Genomic DNA, 23,531 nt, shown 5'->3' with positions numbered 1-23,531 from the left:
CATTTTCCTTTTCGAAAAAAATCTGAGTTCGCGGTTGCTTCTGTGGCTGCGCACTGAGATTTTCTCAAGATCGGGCTGCGAAAACGACACTTTCGGTTTGCATTAGGTTACCACCTGAATAATTGTAATATCAGAATGTCAACCGATCACCGGAATATCAATGGTATTCACATCAACTTTACATGAATCCGAAATAAATTTTCGAGGAAGGACAATGTCCAAAATTGAAACACCGAAGAGACGACGGGGATAGTACTTTCCTTTGGATTTTAGAACTTTGCGGCAATTGATACACACGAGTTCACAGGATTTGTAATAATCACGATTAAAGCCTTTGGACAATTGTTCGCAAGTCAAATCACGAACGATACCAGCATTGGTGTTGAACCAATCGAGTCCTTCCAGGTTTACCTGGCACGCTCACTGGGATAACAACTCCATCGGCACCTTTAAAACAATACGCAATCTCCTCTGCTCCAACGTATCCTTTTACACTCCTGGCTCTGTATCTGTCGGAAAAGATCCGCTTCACCAGATGCTCCCGCGAAAATTCTTCGAGCGTCACCTCCCGTCACAGCTCTCTGCGCTGCCAATCCAAAACTTTTTTCATAATCTCACCCGTCAGTCCAGCTGTTTTTCAAGAACCCCTCCCCATGCCGTTACGTTCGCCTTGAACTCTGTTCAGTTCATGTTGCAGCAACATGCGCGTGCGCCTGCGGATGCCCATGTTGGAGTAATTTATAGTAGATTACTGCCGGTCGTCGCGATCCAAGGAGGCCTTTCAGACCGGCAGTACGGGTTTCCATACTGCCATTTGTTAGCGAAATGAAAATATTATAATTTGATGGAACGAGTATTCGCTTACGACGCATTCGCTAAAGTTTTTATCCAATTGCAGATATTAGAGAAGTTCTTTCTGACAAGCTATTCGGATTCCGTAAGGCAAGATGCAACATCGACGCAATCATATGGTGATTGGCCTGGTACAGTTTGCAATAGAAGAAGGTAAATGCTGTGGAGAAGGGTAGGTGTAGGTAGATGTAAAGAATGCATTCAACACTGCAAAATTGAAAAAAAAATCATCGAGGCCCTAGCTAAACTAGAGGCTCCAATATGCATTGCGGCTCGAACGTTGGACGGAAAATATCCCCGGCAACTTGCGGGGTGCCACAGGGTTCTGTCCAAGGTCGCGTAATATGATTAATTATGTATGATGGAATGTTGACACTATGTCTTCCTATCAACGTGACAAATCTTGGTTTGGTGGATGATATTGGGATTACAATAGTAGTAAAACGCCTAGACGAGACCGAGATTTACGTAAATGAAACCGGCCTATCACCCTCTGAATATAGAATATAAATAGTTCTAATCAGCAAGAAAAGAAAGGAAACAACAGAGTGAATTAAAGTTGACGAACAAATAATATCCTCCCAACCAGCACTCAAATACTTGGAAGTAGTCCTTGCGTTCGCAAATGAACAATCCTTACGGCCAAGGAAATTATCAGACTGAAAACTTACAACATGTTTGTTGAGAAAAATGGCTTCCCACTTGCCTATGGAAAATTTTACTCTATTATGAATCCGTTAAAAAAAAAATTCCAATTTCATGGTTCTCTCAATCTCCGAATTATGATTAACCAAGAACCTTCGAAAATTACCTATAAACTCGAATAAGCAGTTGACTGATGACTTAAAGAGAGATGGTATCCTGATCTGGGGTACTGAAGCGACTGAGTCTTTTAAAAATGTAAGTTGTGTTACAGTTTCTGAACGAAATCCTTCACTTGTAATGCTACGACCGGAGAATGTTACTATTCTTACTGCTGCGCTCGCGGCCATAAAAATGGTCTTTCTAGTAAAAATAGGGGCGCAGAATTCAGAGTTATGAATTTCTATTCTTCGGTATTTTGAGCAAATCAAGGATTTGACCAAACTTGTTTAAACATTTTTTAAGGAACACATTTTGAATTCAACGTCTTTTACTAAGCGCGCCACAAATGAGATATATATTTTATTTCTCAGTATGATTAAGATATAGAATTACTGCCTAAACTAAATTGCAGTACGCGAATGTTTGCATACATCACAAAATACTGCCAACTCACCATACAACTAGCTAACCAACGTAAGTTTGGGTAACGTAACATCACAAAATAAAACTAAAAGCGCTACCGCTATTAATATGAACTGTCAAAAAACAACTCAGGACAAACGCCTTTCGTTTCGACATCATTGTTGAAATAGGCTTTGCTTGCCGTTCCTCCTCCAGGAAGTCACCGTGAGGCGTATCGACGACAGCACTCTTAGTTCGCCGGGCCTTGAAAGGCAACATAAATACAACAAACACAACGATATGAACTTAAAATTCATAATGAAAGAGTGTCACTGATATTTTTCTAATCTTTCCGGAATTTTTATCAAATTTCCACAAAAGATTGCTCTGAAGTTACTAGCAGGTCTACTTGCAATTTTATATTAGTTATTATTATTAAGAGAAAAAGTTGACTACCACGCCCAACTTTCTGTTAAAAATTTCTCGAATATTATTTTATTTTAGCTTTTTTTAGTTCATTTTAAAACAGAGTTCACAGAGAAAGAAGAAAGGGAGCAGATTAGAATAACGAATAAAATAATTAAATTGTCCTATTCATTTTTCATATCTATGCTAATTATGATTTTTCGTTTTTTTTTGTTAAAAAATGCTGAAATCTCCTTATGAAGATCCTATCTGCATTATCTAGGCTATTTTCGAATCAAAGAACATATCGTTTAAAAGCGTCTTGAAAAATAATAATTTAATAAGTTTCCAGAAACTGATACATAGCATTTTCCATTTCAAAATAAAAAATATATCGAACAATGTGGAAACTCATGATGCAATTCTTTCAGCTATATTTATCTTTTCTATCGAAGAATACGCAATGATTGATCTAAGGGCGTTTGCTGAAAAACTAGGATAATTTGTACTAAACAACCTCTAGAAAACTTCGTCCACAATGCACTACTATTCATCGATAAAGTTTTTACATGTTGGAAATTGTATGTTTTTATTTCCTACGACAAAAAAGGTCGCTATATAAAAGGACTATATCAAAGCTTCTAAACATGTTTCTTATAAACTAAACTGGTCAACGTTTTGTTTCTTCATTCTACTTTACACTAGTTGCTAAATGTGCTTTTGTATCATTTTTCTACTTTTGTTGTTCTTCACTTTTTTACATATTTCAGTCTCCCAATGCATAAATAAAACCCACACATAATTTATAAATAAAATGAAAATAAATCCATTCGACCCTCGATATTTATGTTAACATTTAATAGAATCTCAATTCCATGCACGCGCGTCACTGGACGAATTCAGTAACAAAATTACATTTTGCTTTTGTTGCATTTGGAACATTTTATGTTTCATTAAAATATGATTTTTTATAAAACACCCGTGTCAAAATTATACAGAAGCACCATTTGTATCATATTAGTCATTTATACCCAAGCAAAATTCAACAAAATTTAATCAAAGTTTTTAAAATATTCTACGAGAAACCCCTTGCCAAACGTAAAAGTAGATAGAATCAATATTTCATTAAATTGTTTCATCAGTGCTCCTTTATACTTTTTGGTCAGTGTGAATTTTGTCATTTTAAAGACCCGCCTAGAGGACCAATAATAAAAGTGAAATTCAATTTCACTGTGAATGTCGACATCCTCAATAACGTAGTTATTTTATATATATGTATAAAGTGTTTTTATCAGTTTCATTTCATACACTTGTCATTATCTATTTCACTTATACCTATTTACATTGCATGCACATTCAGTAATCCTATCAGTTCTACGATTTCTAGTACTTACGGCCCACCCCAGGATTAAGAAGTCGACAAAAATGTGGTGAAGTCACGCGACAATCAACTTGAATATTGTGTCGTGGTTGACGCTGGGGTCATTGACGAGTTGCCGAATTTATGAACTCCTCGTGCTTGCGAACCTAAATGAAGAAAATAAGTCAGACAGATATTAAATGCTTGAAATAGTGAAAGAATAATAAGGGCTGCCGCATGTACTAAAAGGATTGTGATGTTATTGCGACCTCAAATCCAAAATACGATCAAATTTTGTGTAATCTTTGTCTTCCAAAGACAATATTTTCAAGGAAACCTCTTTTTCGCGAATCCTTTGGAAACCATAGGATTCAACGGATAACGTCACAAATCTAATTCCAAGATGAACTTGTCAAGGGATACTAAAATTCAAGTAGAGCTAATTAAACGCTTGTGAACAAAATCCAAAAGTCACCGGAAATAAATGAAACTACTCGTAAGGGCAAGACGCAGTGAAAAGCTGAAGTTATTGACTTCAATTTGTCAAACAAACAATAAGACAGCAGCTTTTTGATGAGTTAATAACTTACTTATGGATTATATCACCGACACTGTAAGCTGAAAACAATAGAACGACCAAATTTTGAAATTTAACTGAAAATGATAGAGACAGACCAAGAAGAGAGAGAATTTTAATTTTTGTGATGTTCCCATTCGTCTTATTGATAGTAATGCGGGTTGGTCTTAGGAATAAATTAAGGGAGAATTCAAGGCTGGGTTTATGAAAATGGTATAAAATCTGGGATTAAATGACCGAGGGAGTGGAAAATTGTAATTTTGTTGGGAAGGTCAAGCTTTTTGAAAGTATTTACGAAAAACGTTATAACTCTATAACGGTAAAAGATAGACTGCTAATTCTATGAACCAATTTTCCTCGCGCGGTTCAAATCTCACTGGTGGCAGTGGTATTTGCTCGTCGGATACCAGTCGACTCACCTGTGAATGTGTATCTGAGTTAAATCAGGGTAACAATCTCGGGCGAGCGCAATGCTGCCCACATTGCCTCCTATACGATACTGTAATCCTCTAGTGTACCGTTACGATCTTGAATGAAGGCCCTGATCCAATTGGATTGTTGCGCCAACAATTATTATTATTAAGAGATTAGATATTGTCTGCTATTTGTAGTTTAGCCTCAAATTGATGGACCAGTAACTTCCTCCAAACTAGAATTTTTATTTTTCAATGTAGATATATATTTCGGAAGCTAAGTAAGTAACTTTGTACTGATGAAGGGGTAAGTTGCTCCCGAAATATATATCTACATTGAAAAATAAAAATTGTAGTTTGGAGGAAGCTACTAGTCTATCAATTTGATTATCACTATTAATTTTTCTCAAACCAGTGATACTATCCAGTATTATTTCTACCATTGTCAACGAGACACCCTGTATATTTTATACCGATATGCTTTGCTAGCTACCTCGAAGAGCTGGAAAACAAACAATCCAAGGTATTGTAGACGAGGATGTTTATTGAGATTCTACCTCCGATAACAGCTATAATAATTTTCAAAAAATGTAGAAACATCTCTCTGCCTATCACATTCAGTGCCCAAACGATAACGGGTATTATTGGCAGTGGCCTATAAAAGAGAACTACAACTCATCATCGGCACATCAGGTACGGCACGGCTCACCCCGCAGGACAGAATCGTGCCGCATCAGATGGGGCGTGGACACTGAACATTTTAAGAACAGAGCGCACTCTTTTCTGTGCGGATCTTATTGTTCATGGTGAAAAACAAACCGAATATGGATCCTCATTTCACTGCCATTTATTGATTCCAGAATAACTCTTGGCAACGATAACAGTCATCTTATCCTTAATAACGGATAGACTTGAAGTATTTGCATTCTGCCATTTGATTTTTTCACCCTAACACTATATTAAACATTTTCTAAGCATATGAAAAGTGATTCCATTACAACTCAACGCTGCCAATTATGCGTCATTACATATAACATTCGGTATGAGGAACAACATTCGCGTACAGGATAGAAACTACGTAAATGAGTTTGTCAGCAAGCGAAAATGAAGAAGACTTTGTGGGAAATCAGTTCGTCCTGAAAAGAAACAGACGGACAGACATACATTGAATCGATTCTAATAAGGTTTTGTTACACATAACATCTTAAAAAGTGCAGAGGTCCGATTGAAGCGTACATAGGCAGGAGGTTTTAGTTTCTATAATACTATGGGTTCGGAACTAATTGTTCGATGATCTTGATATCAAAATTATCAGTTAGCATAATTGCAGTATTTTGAGTTGAAAACATCCGTTGCAATCGATACAGAAAAATGAAATCCAAACATGAAGCAGCAATTGGTCCGGTCCTGCATTAAGTTGATGCGGACTTAGGACCCCTCTTCATTCTCAAAACGAATGAAGCAGCAGTTCGTGCCAAATCTAATGGTGACAAATAAAGAAAAGTAAAGAAAATTTGTTTCAAAAGTTATGTGAAATCAATGTGAAATGTCATACTGGATAAAAAGCTAAAAGAGCCATTTGGTTATTTTTTGTGGTGTCCTCGCAAGGATATTAGCTAAAATTATCCCGGAATGCGTCAAAGAGCATCTCGAAAGCTTCGCATGCTTCATTGAGGTAAAATCTAAGAGGAGTTTGAAGTCCAATGCGGATTTTCCCTGGGTTACATTTTGTTGCAGATATTATTTTTTTTTACTATTGGTGGGGTTTTCTATTTTGCTTTGTCCGGACGACGTGAAGAGTTTCAATCGACTATGATATCTTTCCATAAGGAGAGAAATTGTCTGAAATATAAAAGCCGCATATGGAAAGTGACTGTCACTATCATTGGAAAGCTCCAAACCTTTGCGAACACCTGTCTTCGCCGTATCAGCGAGGTACTTTGGCCCGAAATAATTTTAAACGAAGAATTACGCTGGCGCATAAGCCAGATGATAGACGTGTTGATTAGAAGACAGAAGTGGTAGTGGAGAACACTTCTCAAACCGATTTGCGGGCGCGGCACTTGATTCAACTATCCCTTGCCCGAAAGCTACAAAGCAGCTAAGATCTTACCTGCGATGCTTATACAAAAAATATGGCAATTAAAAAATGTCACAATTTTCAAAAAAGATTAAAAAAATAATTCTCCAAGAAATGAAAACTTCGCTTTTTTTGGGGGAGCTTGAGGTATTCAAACAAACTCTTCTTCCTAATTGTTATTTTTTCCTCATTTTCAATGAGCAATTTAATATCACTACACTTAATGACGAGCAAATTATAAGTGTACAGCAGAGGAACAACCGCAAAGATGAATTCGAAAATGTGTCAAGAAAGCGAGTTTAGAAACTGGGGCACAAGATCGAAAGATCTGTACTTAATCATAGCCCCGCCCTTAAATAATACGATCATGTTTATGCTGTAGAGGCACTCAACTATATGAATATTCTTCAAACAAATGCGATTTGATTCGTGATTAATGGTAATGTATACTTTCAAAAAAAAAAAAGAAATCCGTCACTGACTGCAAAGCCGTTCCATGAGACCATTGTACCTCAACATCGACCGTTGATGCGAATGAAAACAGCGTTAGGATAGCACCGGCCTGCCGCGTATTAAATGGTGGCGATCTCGTGAAATGAAACAAGAATTGAGCTCATTTACGCGATTACCAACTATTACAAATGTGGAAGAATCGTACAACTAAGTTAAAGACACCATTCACAAAGCGGCCTGTGCATTCCTCGGAAGTGACCAACCGTTCTTGAGTTATAACTGCAACTAAGGCGACTTTATTTTATATATTTAGATTAATTTCATTATTTCGTACAGTGGTTTTATAGTCCATTCATAATCTTGTGTTTCTTATAAGCCGAGGCTTGCTTGAAATTATTGGGTCGTTCTCTAGTTCATACACTATAAATGTGTAGAAAGCATATTTTTGTAATGTATCCAGAAAAAAAAAACAATTCGCTAAAAAAAATATGGGAACTATTTCTATTATATTCCTCTTCATTTCGTTTCGAATAGTCTGTGTTTAACGAAGCTTCCACCCACAGTCGCAAATTAATTACAAAACTATAATATTGGGGACAATTATTTTTCCTTTTGAGTAGAAATAGCCGAAATTTGATTATTCTAAATAAAAACTAAAACTAATAGAAAAGTTACGGCAACCCTATTTCAAAGAAAATAATTATTTTGAACTTACGACATCGGCAACGATAGGTTCTTCGATCTCGAGACCAGCTAATGCTTGTTCACGCGTTAAATGTAGCTCATAGGAGGTGGTTGGTGTTACAAATACAACACGATGCTTTCGTGTTTGTAGGATGTTTGCAATTACCAGCTGTGTAATAAAAGAGAGTTTTATTATTATTACGTACTGATTGATTACACTGATAATATGTCCTGCTCGTACGAGGTGTTTTGTTTGGAATGTTTTTTCATGACAAATTAGCGGTCAATGTAAAGGAAATAAATTAGAGAATTATACTTCCTCATAGATCCTTTATTGAATGCTTACATCGAGTACGTGTGTTTAGATGTCAACACTTATAGAAAAGCAAGAATTTTATGTGTCTCATGTTGGAAACAGAAAAACCCCCACTACATGAAATTTCTCGTAATGGGCAAATAATTTTATAAATGCATATGAATTGCAATATGCACTATTCGTTACTAATTGCCTTACAATATGGCTTACCTTATGTTTATACTTATTCAAACTATCTCTAGACTTTGTTATCAGCAGACTTTCATCCGTCTCTAGTTTAAATGATACTACGAACGCATGGGGTACCCACAGGCTCGCAAGTGGCGCAAGCATCTTTGGCACTAATTGTAAGGAAATAACAGGGGCTCCCTGCCCTGATTGCATTTTGTGCGTTGGCTACAAATAAAAGTCAGAGTCAAAAACCAACAAATCAAATAGAAAATATACCATTTTATCGGATGGAATGTAGAAGTCAGAAACAGCAGCTGCTAGGTACAAAAGTGCTCGTTGTTCGAACGTGGCTAAGCATTCGCATGCAGCTCTCAACAGCCACATATAGTCAACAACACTTGTGAAACTTATATACAATATCATCTGACTTTCGCGGGCATTTTTGTACTTTTGTAAAATGGGCGCAAGAACATCAACGCTATCTGGATCCACTGTTATTGTAGTGCTCGGTCCACTTTCATGTAGCTCCAACATATCCAAAAATTGTTGTCCAGTAAAATGTCTGGTAAAAGGCTCCAAGGATTTTAGTCTATGCATAAAGATCACAGCATATCCATGGTCCAGAAAATATTCCGCCGAAGCGGAACCACGCGTTCCGGCACTGAAATTGTCTACAAAACGTACGGTGTTGTGTTCCAAGGGCACGGTTGTGCCACCCGACTGAAAAGAAAATAGAAATTTGCTTAGGAAACGGTAAAAATTCGTGAAATAACATATACTGCACAAGTATGTATCATGGCATACGTTCTGTCGCTAGCTCGGAAATATCATAATATCGAATTTCTTTTGAACTCGATATTACTTGGCTTGCAGAAACGTAGTTTATTTTTTTATTGGTTCTATAAGTTAATGAAATGAAATATCAAAATGACAATATGTCGATTTGGCGTTCAAATGGATAGTCGGCTATATTAATAAAATACGGACACGGTCGACGGCGAACACCAAAGACTTTCGAAGGAGCTGCAAAAAATTGGTTGAGAATACTCCAATGAGACAAATTGCGACATAAAATCAACATTTTTGTGGGCTCACAATATTCAACAACAACGAAATCGATGCAATCAAAGGACGAATTACGCTTGCAAATAAAACTTTTCCTTGTATTCCTCGTACTGCCAGTGGAGACGATGACTTTAGGAGGTTAAGGACGACTGAAGGCTATAGTCCTTTCAGCTGTCGCTATTCTCACAAAGTTCACACTTTTTTCGTCTATAAACGTCACCTACATTTGAGCGGCGATTGAGATTAATTATAATAAAACGATAAAATCGCGGTCTCATTTGAATCGATATTCCCATCTACTACTTTAGGTTCGTAACCTTATTTTTGAATTTAAATTGTTTCGTTATTGCTATTTGTTACTATTTCCTACTCTTGCATGGGCAAATGAATTTAATAATCACAGAGAAATTGACAGATGTTCTATGAAATGCATACCAATTAACTCTATATTTCAGATAAGGCAGATAAACGTTATCAGAGAGAATATCCCACTTTGGTAGAATCATCAACATCAAATGCTAATCGCATCCCATATGGTGTTTTATATAAAGGCAGTGAAAGCGGTTTTTCCAATTAGGTTAACCCTCCTTGAATTCGATTCAATAAAGGAATGTCTAATTATCACTACTTCAAAACTAATACATAACTTACGAGTTGCGATAGATGAATTTTAATACGGAAGACCCCAACAATCCTGGACGCTGCCGAGTTAATTGATATACAGAGGCTGTAATAAATAAGTGAACAAACCCATGTCTGAAATTCAAATTCATATTTTTCAAGTTTTCCTGAAAATGCAATCTTTCAATAACTAAATTAATAACATAAAATCAAATTAAAAATCAACGATTTCCTTACAAAAGTGATTACAATGGGAAAAGAGGAGAATTTTATGGGCCATAAATAAGAAAACAATTTTAAGGTTCACAATGGACGGCATTATTTTGCTAGTCCTTACCAGCCGACTTAGTAAAGACAGCAGGTACTTTCTACACATCTCTAGAGAAAAATAGGCTTCAAAATTAGATCCTTCAATGCAGCCAAATTTCAGGCACCCCTCACACATGTTTTTGTTTTTAGTCACACCCATCCATTTTCGATGGTCCATAAATCAAGGCTTTCAGGTAACTACTTCAAAATGATCAAATCCACTCAAATATGTACTTTGCATCAATTTTGGCCTTGGTGCATTATCCAGTTGCAGAATAAAATCCACATCTATTGTAGACTTCCTTCCGGCACTATGACATTTTTCAGCAAATCACGGTAAACTTGAGAGTTTACCTTGCTTCCCAGTACGACTCTTTTGCCCACTCTATTGGTAGGAATACGCCCCCAAACTATCATCAGACTTGAAGGATGGTTTTGTACATTTAAAGGACAACGCTTCATCACGTTTGCACAAAACTTACATCTGACCACTTTATACCTCATGCGGATCATCGATTCATCATTCCAAAGTATTTTATGTCAAAAGATTTCCTTTGATATTTATCTACTTCTAAAAGTTTCACCTTTATTATGGGGACCTTTTGTTCTCCTGCGCTTAGGCATACTCCATTCAGCATTTTTTTGCCCTAAATTCCTAATTAACCTAAAAAATTATGTTTTTACATTAAGTTTGTTCTTATTTAGTCGAAAAACACTTGTGTTATTTTTACTTATTTTTTATTTGCGTTGATTAACTGTTTTTAATAAATAAAACTACTTTACTTTAGTCTTATAAACAAACAAAAAAATCAGTTAAACTTGGTTTATTTACTTATTTTTGACGAGGCCAAAACCCGTGTCCACCCCCTCTTATCGCACAGCAAACTAACAGCGGACAAAATTTATATAAATTTCACCTGCTATAATAGAAAGCAGTGGGTAGGGTAGTAGGGAGCTGTACAGGGTGTCCCGTTTGTGATGGTACACATTTTAATGGAGTATAAGAAATTTTATGTAGTTTCCGAAAATGGTTTCAAATCTGGGGTTAAATTATTTAGGCAGTGGGAAATTGTGATTTTTTTTAAAAGGTCATGCTTTTTGACACTATTCACTTTGTAACGGTAAAAGATAGAGTGCCCATTCCATGGACCAATTTTCCTCAAACAAGTGGTACTATCCACCATTAAAATTTGTACCATCATAAACGGGACACCCTATACAGTTCCCTTCGTGGTCTGTGACATACTGCTAAGTTTGGTAGTAGCAAAATTTTTTTCTGTAAAGTTCAGATGACTTGGATCAGGAGAAATCCCTAAGTCTGGTTTATCCCACCGAAGTGTATGCTCTGATTCTATTATACATACAGTGGCTGTCATATATAAGTGAACAAACCCACCACCTTGGATTTGCTTCGTATAATGGTAAGCAAAGAAACCTGTTTCAAAGAATGTTTACTTTTTTGATACAACTGTACTGTTACCTATTATAGCAGATGAAATTTATATTAATTTTGTGCACCGTTAGTTTGTTGTGCGATAAGATGTACCGAGATAAATATCTTAGAAGGGGCCTAGACAATTTTCTTTGAGCATTATTTTTTTTAATAGAGCTAAGCTTGGTACTAGCTAATCTGTGCTCTTTAGAACCATTAAGAAATTATCCAGGCCCAATTTAGGCTAGAAATTACTCAAAATCAAGAAACAAAACATGTTTTGTACATTTGAATGCACCGTACATCATGTGTATTTTAAAAGTCGAAGAGATTTGAATGTTTTAGAATATCCACAACTCCAAATAATAATAATAATAATCGTTGGCGCAACAATCCATATTGGATCAGGGCCTTGAAGTGTGTTAGAGCACTTCATTCAAGACCGTAACGGTACACTAGGAGGCAATGTGGTCAGCATTGCGCTCGCCCGAGATTATTACCCTGATTTGACTCAGGTACTCATTCACAGCTGAGTCGACTGGCATCCGACGTCAAATCACGGAGATACAAATTCCACTGCCACCAGGGAGATTTGAACCGCGACCTTTCGTACGACAGCGTTGAGCTATCCGGACACAATTCGATATTATGTAATCCAATAAATGTCCTTTATAATAAATTGCAAATTTAATTTTCCCCTTTTCGTTTAAATTTTAAACAAAAAAAAAAAACAAAAAATTTAGAAACTTTTCCGAATCCCAAACTACTTGCGAAAGGGGTGGAACATTTATTACTGAAAATAGTTATCGTTCCGATGCTTGTAGTTCTTCTAAATAAAAATAAAACTAGGTAGCTTGCTCCTACTACAATATATTTGAATAGTTAGTAAATACGTATTTCGAAAGCTACTTACTTTCTTCCTCAGTAGTAGTAGTAGTAGTAGCTTAAGTACTGAGGAAGAAAGTAAGTAGCTTTCGAAATACGTATTTACTAACTATTCAAATATATTGTAGTAGGAGCAAGCTACCTAGTTTTATTTTTATTTATTACTGCTTTCCGAAAGTGATCTTATTTCTGACATTAGGTGAAACATAGGGGAGTGAGGGCTCAAAATGCGTCCCCCAAAAAGTGAGACAGATCCCGTTCTCAGAATTTATTGACCCAAAAATCTGAAAAAAATCACAGCGACGCATCTATACGAAATCTAGGCCTCAAAATGCAACTTGTTCCGATTTTTCCACAAATAAAGTTAATTTACCCGAAAACCCGAAAGAAGTACTAATTTGGCATCAGTTTAGGCGATAGTATAGGACATAATTCTGGAAAGTCAAAGTGTTGCATTTTACGTAAATTTATTGCACTCTAAGACGTGTATGAAGTCATCATCATACATATAGTGAACTTATATGAACGGCGGAATCCATGAAAGCTCTTTCGCTTTTCTTTTATAGCTGTTTTTAGTTATTTATTTACTAGTTTATTTATCAGCATCAATTACTGGAGACATGGATGGGTGTGTACATGCAGATGTTAATCAAATTTTCGAGTAGTATTCAATAAAATGGACGTGCGTGTACGTATGTTATGTATGCTTTCGTGCACAGAGTAAAGTGGAAATGCGTTTTGAGTACAATTTTTATGTCTTTAATAAGTATGTACATATGCATATTTTGTATGGCAATATATGACGGAGTACTTTGCATTTTTAGCTTTGCAGGAACGGAAAAACATGCATAGAGAGTTGCACACATAAGATGAACACAAAACCTTTACGCTTGAAACGACAACTTCAGGTATTCCGACTTGTTTTTCAATTTTTTTCAATATCTCACTAGGATAGTAGAGGAGTGTAGTCTTCTCGGGGAAACTAGAGAATTAAAGCGCATTTCATTGAACTGGGAACGATGGTATGTAGGCGCAGTGGACGCACTGTGTTCCATTTAGTAGAAAATTGGACACCATTTATTTTTATTACAAATGATATCCAGAAAAATCAGCTCAACGTTTGCATTTTTATTCATGACAGAATCATTTATTGATGACCCCGGGGATGAAGCAATGTCTCCACTTCTAAAGAATTTTTATGGAATATTGACCGCAGATTTATACTGACTCCCATATCTGGCTCTAATCAGGCAAATAATCCCGGACACAAGGTGTCAATTCAAATCTACTTTCCGTATGATTCACTCTCATAAAAGAGTTTCCATAAGTATGCATTCTTCGAAATGTTCTGTTCAAGGTATTACCTTGTGTTTGCTTTAATTGGTCCTTACAACAAGCTTTCATGTTGAATAACTTTTCGATGATTTTTCGTACATCCTCCCCGTCGAATATCCAAACCTTTGCCATTTATTTTCAGTAGGGTATTGGCAAAACAGGGCGGCATATGATCACATATCCTAATATTTCTTCGGCAATCTTACACTACCTGCTTGATTTTTCAGTGGATTTGTCTCTTCAATAGATGTATAAGGTTTTCAAAAACATTATGATTGGGAATGATTATGTCGTATGAATAACTTTCTTTTGGTGCCAAACAGCCATTATTCCTTCAGCGGGTTAGTGAACTTGTAGTGAATGGATTCTTGTTAGAATCTGGCTCTAACCCAAACTGAATGATTAGTCTCCAGGATTTAACTGCCGTCAGCTGAACTATCCTATTTTAGGAAATCCGAGAACATATCTATAGACTTTTTTCGAAGCTACATCTGTAACTTTCTCAACTAGCTAAGTGTTGACAGTTATATCCCAAAAGAATGCCGGTTATTTCTTGATAATTCTAAACGGAATTTGAAATGTGTTTTCATGCACAGTGAGAACGTTGATTAATCGTACAATTCGTTAGAGAGAATATTATATTATTTTCGTTACAAACTTCTTTATTACTGAATTTTGTTTGACATAAAGGATTCACAACAAATTTTCTGATTTTAGACATAAACTGCATTCGTCATCAATCAAATCGTGTGCTACTTGCTATGGACCTTATTGCAAATCGTTAGTGCACAACGATTGATTAACCACACTAACCGCTTTACATGATATATTTCAGGATAAGTGAGCTAAAGATATGGCTAACCCCCTATCAACTTTCCCAGAAGCAGTAACTAAGACAACGAATGATTAATTCGCACCCGCGGCCTCAAATTCAAATAAGGCTATAACGAGCTATCATCCAACGGTAGCAAGATCGGCCGACAATTATAACGCAAAAACAGCAGCTCCAGGAGCACGAAGCATCAGCGGCGTCGACATCGTGCAGTTTTCCAGTGTGTCCTTCTGGTCGTGCATGCCATGAGAAGCATTGCATGCTTGCATCGTTTCGTTGCCGATAGCAGTGGCGGATTCCCATAGTTTATTTGTGAATGGAGAAGGAAATATTGTGCAGCGCTCGTCACTACGCAAGTAAATTATAGCAATTTACAGACTAAATTACATTTGTTTTTTATTTATTTCAAATATTTGATTAATTATTTAAATAGGAATATTGAAACAAACAAAGTTGGGCAGACTATGCTTCTGTTGCTCCGTGGGTTTTCCTGGCTCTCATTTCGCTATCGACAGTGGGGATCGAGTGCTTTCGCTCCGGGTGTGAGTTCTGCTTCGGCTGTTGAGTTTTTCGCTCGTTGAGGGGATCGGACGGAACCGATACGAGTGCCACTGTTTTGACGACGTAACCCGAAGATCTGGTTCCGGCCATTGGAGGCGCAGTTTGCGATCGCGGGCTAGTAAGCGCCATTACCCGATCAGCATAGGCGCAGACGCCTTAGTTCTTCCGGTATCTAGGAATCACAAACTGATTTCGTATTAACATAAACTAGCTGCGACAGGCAGGTAGACGTAAGTCTGGGATTACAACGAACGTTCTCATGGCGTTTCGTTGTAGCGGATATCAGTAGTCGCATACTAGGCGCAGACTTTCTAGGGCACTATGGGTTGCTAGTGGATCTGCAGAATAATAGGTCTCTTATTGATGCAACAACTTCGCTCAGGTCTTCAGATAAACTTGCCACCTGCGCTATTATAAGTCTTTCAATAATTTTTGAAGGAGTAACCGGTCCTCGCATTCACGCTTGTTTAAAAATACAGTAACATAATTACAGAAAGTAAACTCTCGCGGTCAGCTAGGCATGATGTACATCACCATATCCGCACTATTGGCTCTCATATCTTTTAGAAAGTGTGCGAAATTATGCGACACACTTTTAAAACAGCGTATTTGCAGACCATTAAATAGCTGCTGGTCTTTTCCACTACAATGGAGACCATGTGGCGATTAAAGAATGCTAAGACCATTTCAGACCGTTATCCCATACCACTCATCCACGATTTTGCGCACAATCTTGCTAACTGCCGTGACTTAGCCAAGGCGTACCATCGAATCCCTGTAGTTCCAGAAGATTCATTTTGAGAATGATGAATAACACTGAATGATTCTCAAAACGAATATTTCAACTCTGGCCAAGCTCTGGTCAATAAGGCGGATTTGCGCTCAATATAATTCGTAGTCATGTCGTGTTCTACGAAGAGAGGTGAGGCAGCGTCTGACGATTTGTCTCTGCCCTGGTAAGAAACCGTAAAGCCGCCATCGCTTCACTTTTTTCCAGAAGATATTCCGAAAACGGCAATATGCACACCCTTCGGGCTCTTCTAGTTCATACGGATGCCTTTTGGGCTGTGCAATGCGGCGTAAATTTTTCAGAGATTCTTCCACTCTCTCCTTGCGGAACCGTAACTTTTGTTTCGTGTACTTGGCTGAAGTTTTGGTCGCTTGTCCTTCAGAGTCTAAGCATTCGAAAGATCATACATTTTTCAACGTCCTGCTACGGTCGGTTTTGTTCTTAACGTTGAAAAGTGCAAATTCCTTCAACAGCAGATGAAGTTTTTAGGGCACATGCTTTCCGTTCACAGTGTTCACGGACCACAAGCCTCATACCTTCGTTTTTAAGTAGAAGCCAAACAAAGCATCCCCCGCCAACGTCGGCATCTGAGCTTCATAAGCCAGCTTACTTCGGACATCTAGCACGTGTCCGAAAGGGTAATGTAGTTGCAAACGCTTTATCATGCATTTCAGAGATTAAAATACCTGCCGCGTCAATTTTTCGTCAATCGCTGAGGTACAGAAGAATGGCGCAATTCTTCAGGGACAATTCCAAATACAAATTTCAAGAGTTTCCCCTTTTCGGCTAAACCTCAGAAATAATCTGGGAAACCTCCGAAGAGGGATCTAGGCCATATATCCCGGGCGTTTTTTGCAAGGGAGTATTCCATGCAGTACACGATCTTGAGCACGCAGGCATTCCGACAACGAATCCGCTTGTCACTAATAAATATTTCTGACGATCTGGCGATCTAGCGATTAATTATTTTAAATAATAAAAACTTGTTTTTCCTATACGCTAGTGTTGATTTATATTTTGCAAATACCGATATTTCGGGAACCCTTTGTTCCCTTCATCAGTGCTAACAAGACTCGTTAACGAATAGGAAAAACAAGTTTTTATTATTTCAAATTTCTGGCGGTGAATGAATAAGGATGTTAACTCCTGGGCGAGACGGCGCATATAAAGTCACCAAGCACGTACAGAAAGAGGTAGACTCATTCCCTCGGTCTACAAAGCCTGTTCACACGATCCATATCGGCATTATTGGCTCCTTCAAATATTACCTCACAATCATCGATAGATTCACGCAGTGGCCTGAAGGCCCGACATTTCCGCACAATTGTACGCCGAGACCCTTTGTCGTGAATGGATCCCACGCCTTGATGTTCCAACCAAAATCATTACTGACTACGGAATGCAGTTCGAGTTCACCCTTTTCTCGGAGTAGGGCAAACTCCCGGGCTTCAAACGCCACCGGACGACTGCATACCACCCGCAATCCAATGACATTTTGGAACGCTGGCATAGGACACAGAAGGCTGTTATAATGGCACATGATGACTCCTCGTGGTCGCAAGTCCTGCCTTTCGTTTTACTTGGCCTACATACAGCCTATCGTCAAGAGTTTGTCGCCAGTTCCGCCGAATTAGTATACGGGGAGAATTTGAGACTCCCCGGCAATCCTGTGTTCGATACCAGGGCAGCCTTTTCCACCACGGAGCTTTTGCGTTTGCTCCGGGACACCGAGGCAAGATTAAAATCACCCCTGCCATAATTCTTCAACGAGGCTAACACCTCAGGGACCTGGATGTCTGCACACACGTTTTGGCTCCTTGCAACCACGATATGAGGGTCCATGTGAAGTGGTGAATAGAGAGGAGTACTTCTTTAGGCTTGACATCGACGGCAGGCCAAGAATGTATCCGTGTCCAGGTCAAAGCCTATTGTCTACCGAGCAGAGGTTTCGGGGAAAAAGGTTGGCGAGTTTGTCGCTGAAACCAAGCATCAGCTGGGGGTGGGATAGTGTGGAAGCGCGAGGTGATTAACGAAGATTTCACCAGAATAATTTAATTCACCACAAAGTGAAACTGAATGGTTCGCCTACCTGTTGGTAGCGTCAAAGTTTTGTCTAGAATAAGTTTTTAGAGAAAAAATTGAAATAAAATTTTAGAATTTTTTTAACTGAAAATAAATGAAGATTTGCAGTTGTTTTAGATTTATAATGAAGAATTAATAAATGTTAAAAATTTGTAAAGAAATCACTTAATCTGCTTTATCACACTGTCATGGCACCTTATGCATGTAAAAATGGGTCTTTGATGTGGTCACTGCAAGAAGATAAGGACCCAAAACACACTTCCCAATTGGTGAGAAAATGGATTAAGTATTACCGGATACAAATGATTGAATGAATTAGTTAAAAAGCCCTAAATCCAATCGAAAACTTGTTAGGTGTTTTAAGAAACAGGTTTTCGTATAAAAATTTTTCGAATACGATCGATTTTTACAACTTTATGTAAATGTCGACGATCTGAATGTCAGATCCAGAAATGCTTTTCCAATAAAAAAAAATATTTTAAATTTTTTTTAACTTTAATTTTTAGGAAACACTGATTGTTCTTATTTATTTGTCCTGGGCTCTTTTTAAGGTTTGGTGTAAATGATTAGTACTTTTCGAAGAAGGTCTTAGTTTTGACATTTGTTGACAAGGCAGAGAGTTCAGAAGAGAGAACCACGAGTAGACTATAATATAGAGCTTGATCCTACCAAGTTTGTTGGAAAATTACTAACAAATTTATTAGGTTGTTGCAAATGAAATGGCAGTTTTTGTACAAACATTTTAAACGAATGTAAAGCTTACAAAAATTTATTTATTTAATCAAAATAGATGCCAGTCGATTCAAAACACCTCTCCCAGCGAGATTCAAGAGCATTTATGCCAGTTTCATAAAAGTCTAATTTTCAGGGGTTGATAAACTCATTGAAGGCAATTTTGATGACCTCTTCCTTCGTCAATTGTTATTCCGCCAAAAAATTATCCAAATGCTTAAAAAAGTGGTAGTCGGTTGGCGAAAGGTCCGGTGAATATGGTGGATGCGGCAGAGTTTCATACTGCAATTCGTTCAACTTTTGAACCGTTGTTCTGGAAACATGAGATCGTGCATTGTCGTGAAGGAGTATCACACCATCTCCGTTGACCAATCTCGGCCGTTGAATACTCAACTTTTGGTGCATTTCCTCGAGTTGGGCACAGTTTTTCTGTGCATTTATCGTTTCTCTTGGTGCCAAGAAAGAATAGTGGATGACTCCAGCTGTAGACCACCAAACAGTCTCCATTACCTTCTTCGGATGGAGGCTCGGTTTCGGCATGTGCTTCGGTAGCTCAACAGCATCTAGCCATTGTGCTAATCGGCGACGATTGTCGTATAATATCCACTTTTCATCAGATGTCACTATTTTGTGCCAAAAGGGATCGCTTTTGTTGCAGGAGAGTAAAGAATTGCAAATTTCCATTCGAAGCTCCGTAAGGGCATACGGAACCCATTTGTCGAGCTTTTCACCTCTCCAAGTTGTTGCAAGTGCCGGGAAACTGTCGAATAGTGTACGCCCAGTTTCTCTGCAATGTTTCTCACAGACTGACGTGTGTCGGATTCGACTAGCAAACACAGCTGGTCCTTGTCAATCGATGGTCCTGGATGTCCACGTGGCCCAATTTGAAGGTTTACGTCACCTGACCGGAATTTTTCGAACCACCGGCGTGTGGTTCGTTCACTTACCGTATCAGCTCCAAATGCGCTGTTCATGTTTTTGGTCGCCTCCGCCGCTTTATGACCGAGTTTGCACTCATACAGACAAAGTATACGTTCTTGGCTCTTTTCCATCCCTTTTTTCCTTTCTATTCCATTATCCCAAGGTTGGTCAAAACTGAAATGACTCCTCGGTTAAATGTAGGAGTATTTGTACTTCAATATTCAACACCGGCACCGCCAACTGGTGGTGGTTTGATACACCAAAATCGCTATTAACTTCACTTGATTGCCAAAACGGCCATTTCATATGCAACAACCTAATATAACAGATTAAAGTTTCACTTCTTTGGAAATTCAAGATTTTGGGGGGACAAATTCGCACTCAAATGTCTTTACAAAAGAAATACACAACACCTTTCATATCTAAAGCGTCCAGTTTCCGGTTTCCCGACTTGTTTTCAGTTCTCCTTTTTTTATATAATTTAAGAATGGCATATTATTTCGCTAAGACAATAATTTTAAAAAACATAAATTGGTTAATAAGTGTTCAATTATTCTACGCGATGGGCTTTCTTATTTATCTGTTCATGAGTGCATATGCATAAATAATGAACAATGGTAATTGCAAATGCAAAACCAACCACTTCCGTACCCACGGAATTCCCATTTGGAAATGTTTTAAAAACGAAAAATATACCCCAGTTGCAATGGAGGAAATAAATGGAATGTCCTGAATTATTCTGGACTTGTTGCCTACTTCCAGGATATTTCGAATGAATAAAATTTTCCGTCTGAACAATACCCCTATAAAGCATCAACAATAGCACATTTTGTATAAAGATTTCGCGTTTTCTATAACGTAGGCACATCCCTCCAATTTTTCAGTCTCTGGAAATGAAACCGAAGAAATTTTATTCCAACTTCCCCTGACACATTTTGCCGCCTCATCAAAAAATTTACTTGCGAAAGCCTAGAGCACCAACGGCAAGTGTGATATCGTTTTACTTTTACGATTATTGCTTCGTTACATTCAGGGCAGTAAGTTGCACATAAAAATAAAGGAAACGTAGGTCAATTCACGATCCTTTCCTAAGGTTTCTATACGTCATTGTCCCCACTGCGTCGAATAAACACAAAACCGTTTAGCTCTGGGAAGGAGATGATTTTTCCTAGGGCCACGGCTTGCTGTTCGTGGAAGTGTTTACCCTCAATCCCTGAATAGTAGTATGAATCAGAGGAAAATATAATCTCAAAAATTTAAATGTTTTTCATTGATGGGAAAGTAAAATACTCTAATTGGATAGCGAAAGGAGGCCTAAGGCAGCGAAATTGCCCCCAGGTGGACAATGCAAATTCTGTTGTTCAAATATCAGATTTCAGAACCTAAAGACACACTGGCCAGCCCAGTAGGAACCTACCCAGCGTACTTATTCATGTCCTTAGCACTATCCCCCAATGTTGTCAGGTGATGGTAAAATATATACACAATACGGGAAAAGTGTTTGCAGCAAAAAAGCTGATTCTCACCCCACTGGACTCTGAAGTGCGTGTGGGGGTGGGAACCAGGAAGAATGCAAGGACGCTCATTAAATACACTCAAATCTACCCGAGGACCAGCGATCCGCTTGCTGTCGTCTTTCTCTCCAGCATATGCTTAATGAGCTACTTATGAAGCTCATCAATGGACGGTCACATCAACCCCACTCTGAAGAACCACTTGTAACCCACTTATCCACTCACCGTAACTAGGACAACGTTGCTTTTAATTTTGTTGTGACGGTCACAGAATTCCTTCAGTAACGATCGATTATCCTCGAAATCGGTTGGTGGCAGATGCGTTGCATAGAATTCCTCCCAATGGGTTTGTGACATTTTTCTCACAAGAGGTTCGTACGCGTGGACCACTTGAACTTCGACCGAAACCACTGACGATAAAACACTCCACCCCAAACACAGATTAATAGCTTTTTTTCAAACGATTTGCAACTCGCAGTTTGCGCGACGCCTCAGGTAACCGGACAACACAATGTCAATTAATGCCAAATTAGTAGAAACGAACGAGGAGCAATGAAAACCCGTAAGGCAGAAGTCGGACAAGCGCACGGCCCTCGAGGAACACGACCGCCAAGAACACCAGAAATAGCTGTCAGATGAGTGGCTGGAATGAAACAGCTGATTGGATTGATGAGTTTTTCGAGCAGTTTCACGATGTATTGCCAGTACCTGTGTATTTGGTTCAGTGGCCAGCGACGGCAACCTGAAAACAAACGGAAAATTATTCAAATAGAAAACGTAGTTTCCGGTTATAAAGCTGGCACGAAATTAACATCGGCATCGTTTTTAACTCATGGAAATTTCTAGAAGAGTTTCAGAGCGGAAAAATAAGAAAAACATGTTTTGTTTGGAAACGGTTACAAATTGGTGTGTTGGTTATCTCTCAACATTCAATTTAAATAAGTATAAATTGCGTAAAATGCATGCAATTGCGTTCGAAATTACTGGGTTCGTACTTTAAAACGTGTAAATTTCTGACGAATATGTTCATATATAATAGAATGAGTGAAGAAACGCTTTTACGCGCGATATGTAAAATGAACTATGCAAATTTCCACTTCAAAGAATTGATGGGGGGAGGATTCCATTTCCGGGCCGAATCATCATCACCCATACGAATTAGGTGACATGCCCACCATAACCTATTGACCCGGATTTATTCTACAACCAACCATCCACAACTCATAAATTTCGTCATTATACTTATAAGCTACGGAATCGTCCACCCTATTTCCGGGGGGCAACTATTTTTTGGAGGATTCTTCTCTCGAACGCGACTAAGGGTTCGTGAGTTTTCTTGTTAAGAACCCAGGTATCCGAGGAATACATGTGTACCGGCAGATCATGGTCTTGAACAATAAAAGTGTTGATTCTATGGCGAGACGTTTCGAGCGAAACAGTTGTTGTAAGCTGAAATATGCTCTATAGGTAGCTAACACCCATATGCTGATTTCATCGTCATAACTGTTATTCGTTGTGATTTTCGATCCTAGATAGGAAAAACTACCAACGGTTTCAAAGTTGTAGTCTCCCATCTTTTTTGTTCTCGTTTGACCAGTGCCATTTGATACTGTTGATTCTTTGCTTTTTGGTTACATTGTTCCCATATACTTCGTCCTGGATCTCGCACTGCTCTCGTCCTGGATCAAGATAGACTGTACATCTCGGGTTGTTCTTCCCATAATGCAAAATGGTCAGTATAGGCCAATAGGCTTGGAGTGGATGGTGCCTTTCGTTTTAACATCAGGATCACAGATCCCTTTTACAAGGTCAGGTTAACGAGGATGTATGCTAGGGTTGAGAGTGATCCTGCTGCTTTTAGTTGGCCTTGCCCATTGATCAGGGTCAGTCGAATTAATCTTATCAATTTGGTAATGGTACTGGATTCTCTTATGG

The 23,531-nt window shown here is 38.2% G+C and overlaps 1 protein-coding gene across 1 annotated transcript; it reads right to left on the bottom strand.

Annotated features, from left to right (window-relative positions):
- Window positions 1-2,733: 2,733 nt before the first annotated feature.
- On the bottom strand, window positions 2,734-22,228 carry LOC119653039 (phosphopantothenate--cysteine ligase). Its single transcript, XM_038057495.1, has 5 exons — window positions 21,822-22,228; window positions 8,794-9,237; window positions 8,557-8,742; window positions 8,062-8,199; window positions 2,734-3,990 (listed from the first exon to the last, which is right to left on the bottom strand). The coding sequence occupies exons 1-5, from the start codon at window positions 21,951-21,953 to the stop codon at window positions 3,946-3,948; spliced, it is 945 nt and encodes a 314-aa protein (XP_037913423.1). The 5' UTR covers window positions 21,954-22,228; the 3' UTR covers window positions 2,734-3,945.
- Window positions 22,229-23,531: the final 1,303 nt, after the last annotated feature.

This window comes from Hermetia illucens, chromosome 3 (genome assembly GCF_905115235.1).
Source record: "Hermetia illucens chromosome 3, iHerIll2.2.curated.20191125, whole genome shotgun sequence".
Lineage (NCBI taxonomy): Eukaryota > Metazoa > Arthropoda > Insecta > Diptera > Stratiomyidae > Hermetia > Hermetia illucens.
Note: the sequence above shows the minus strand (reverse complement) of the source record. Positions and strands in the feature narration are given on the sequence as shown.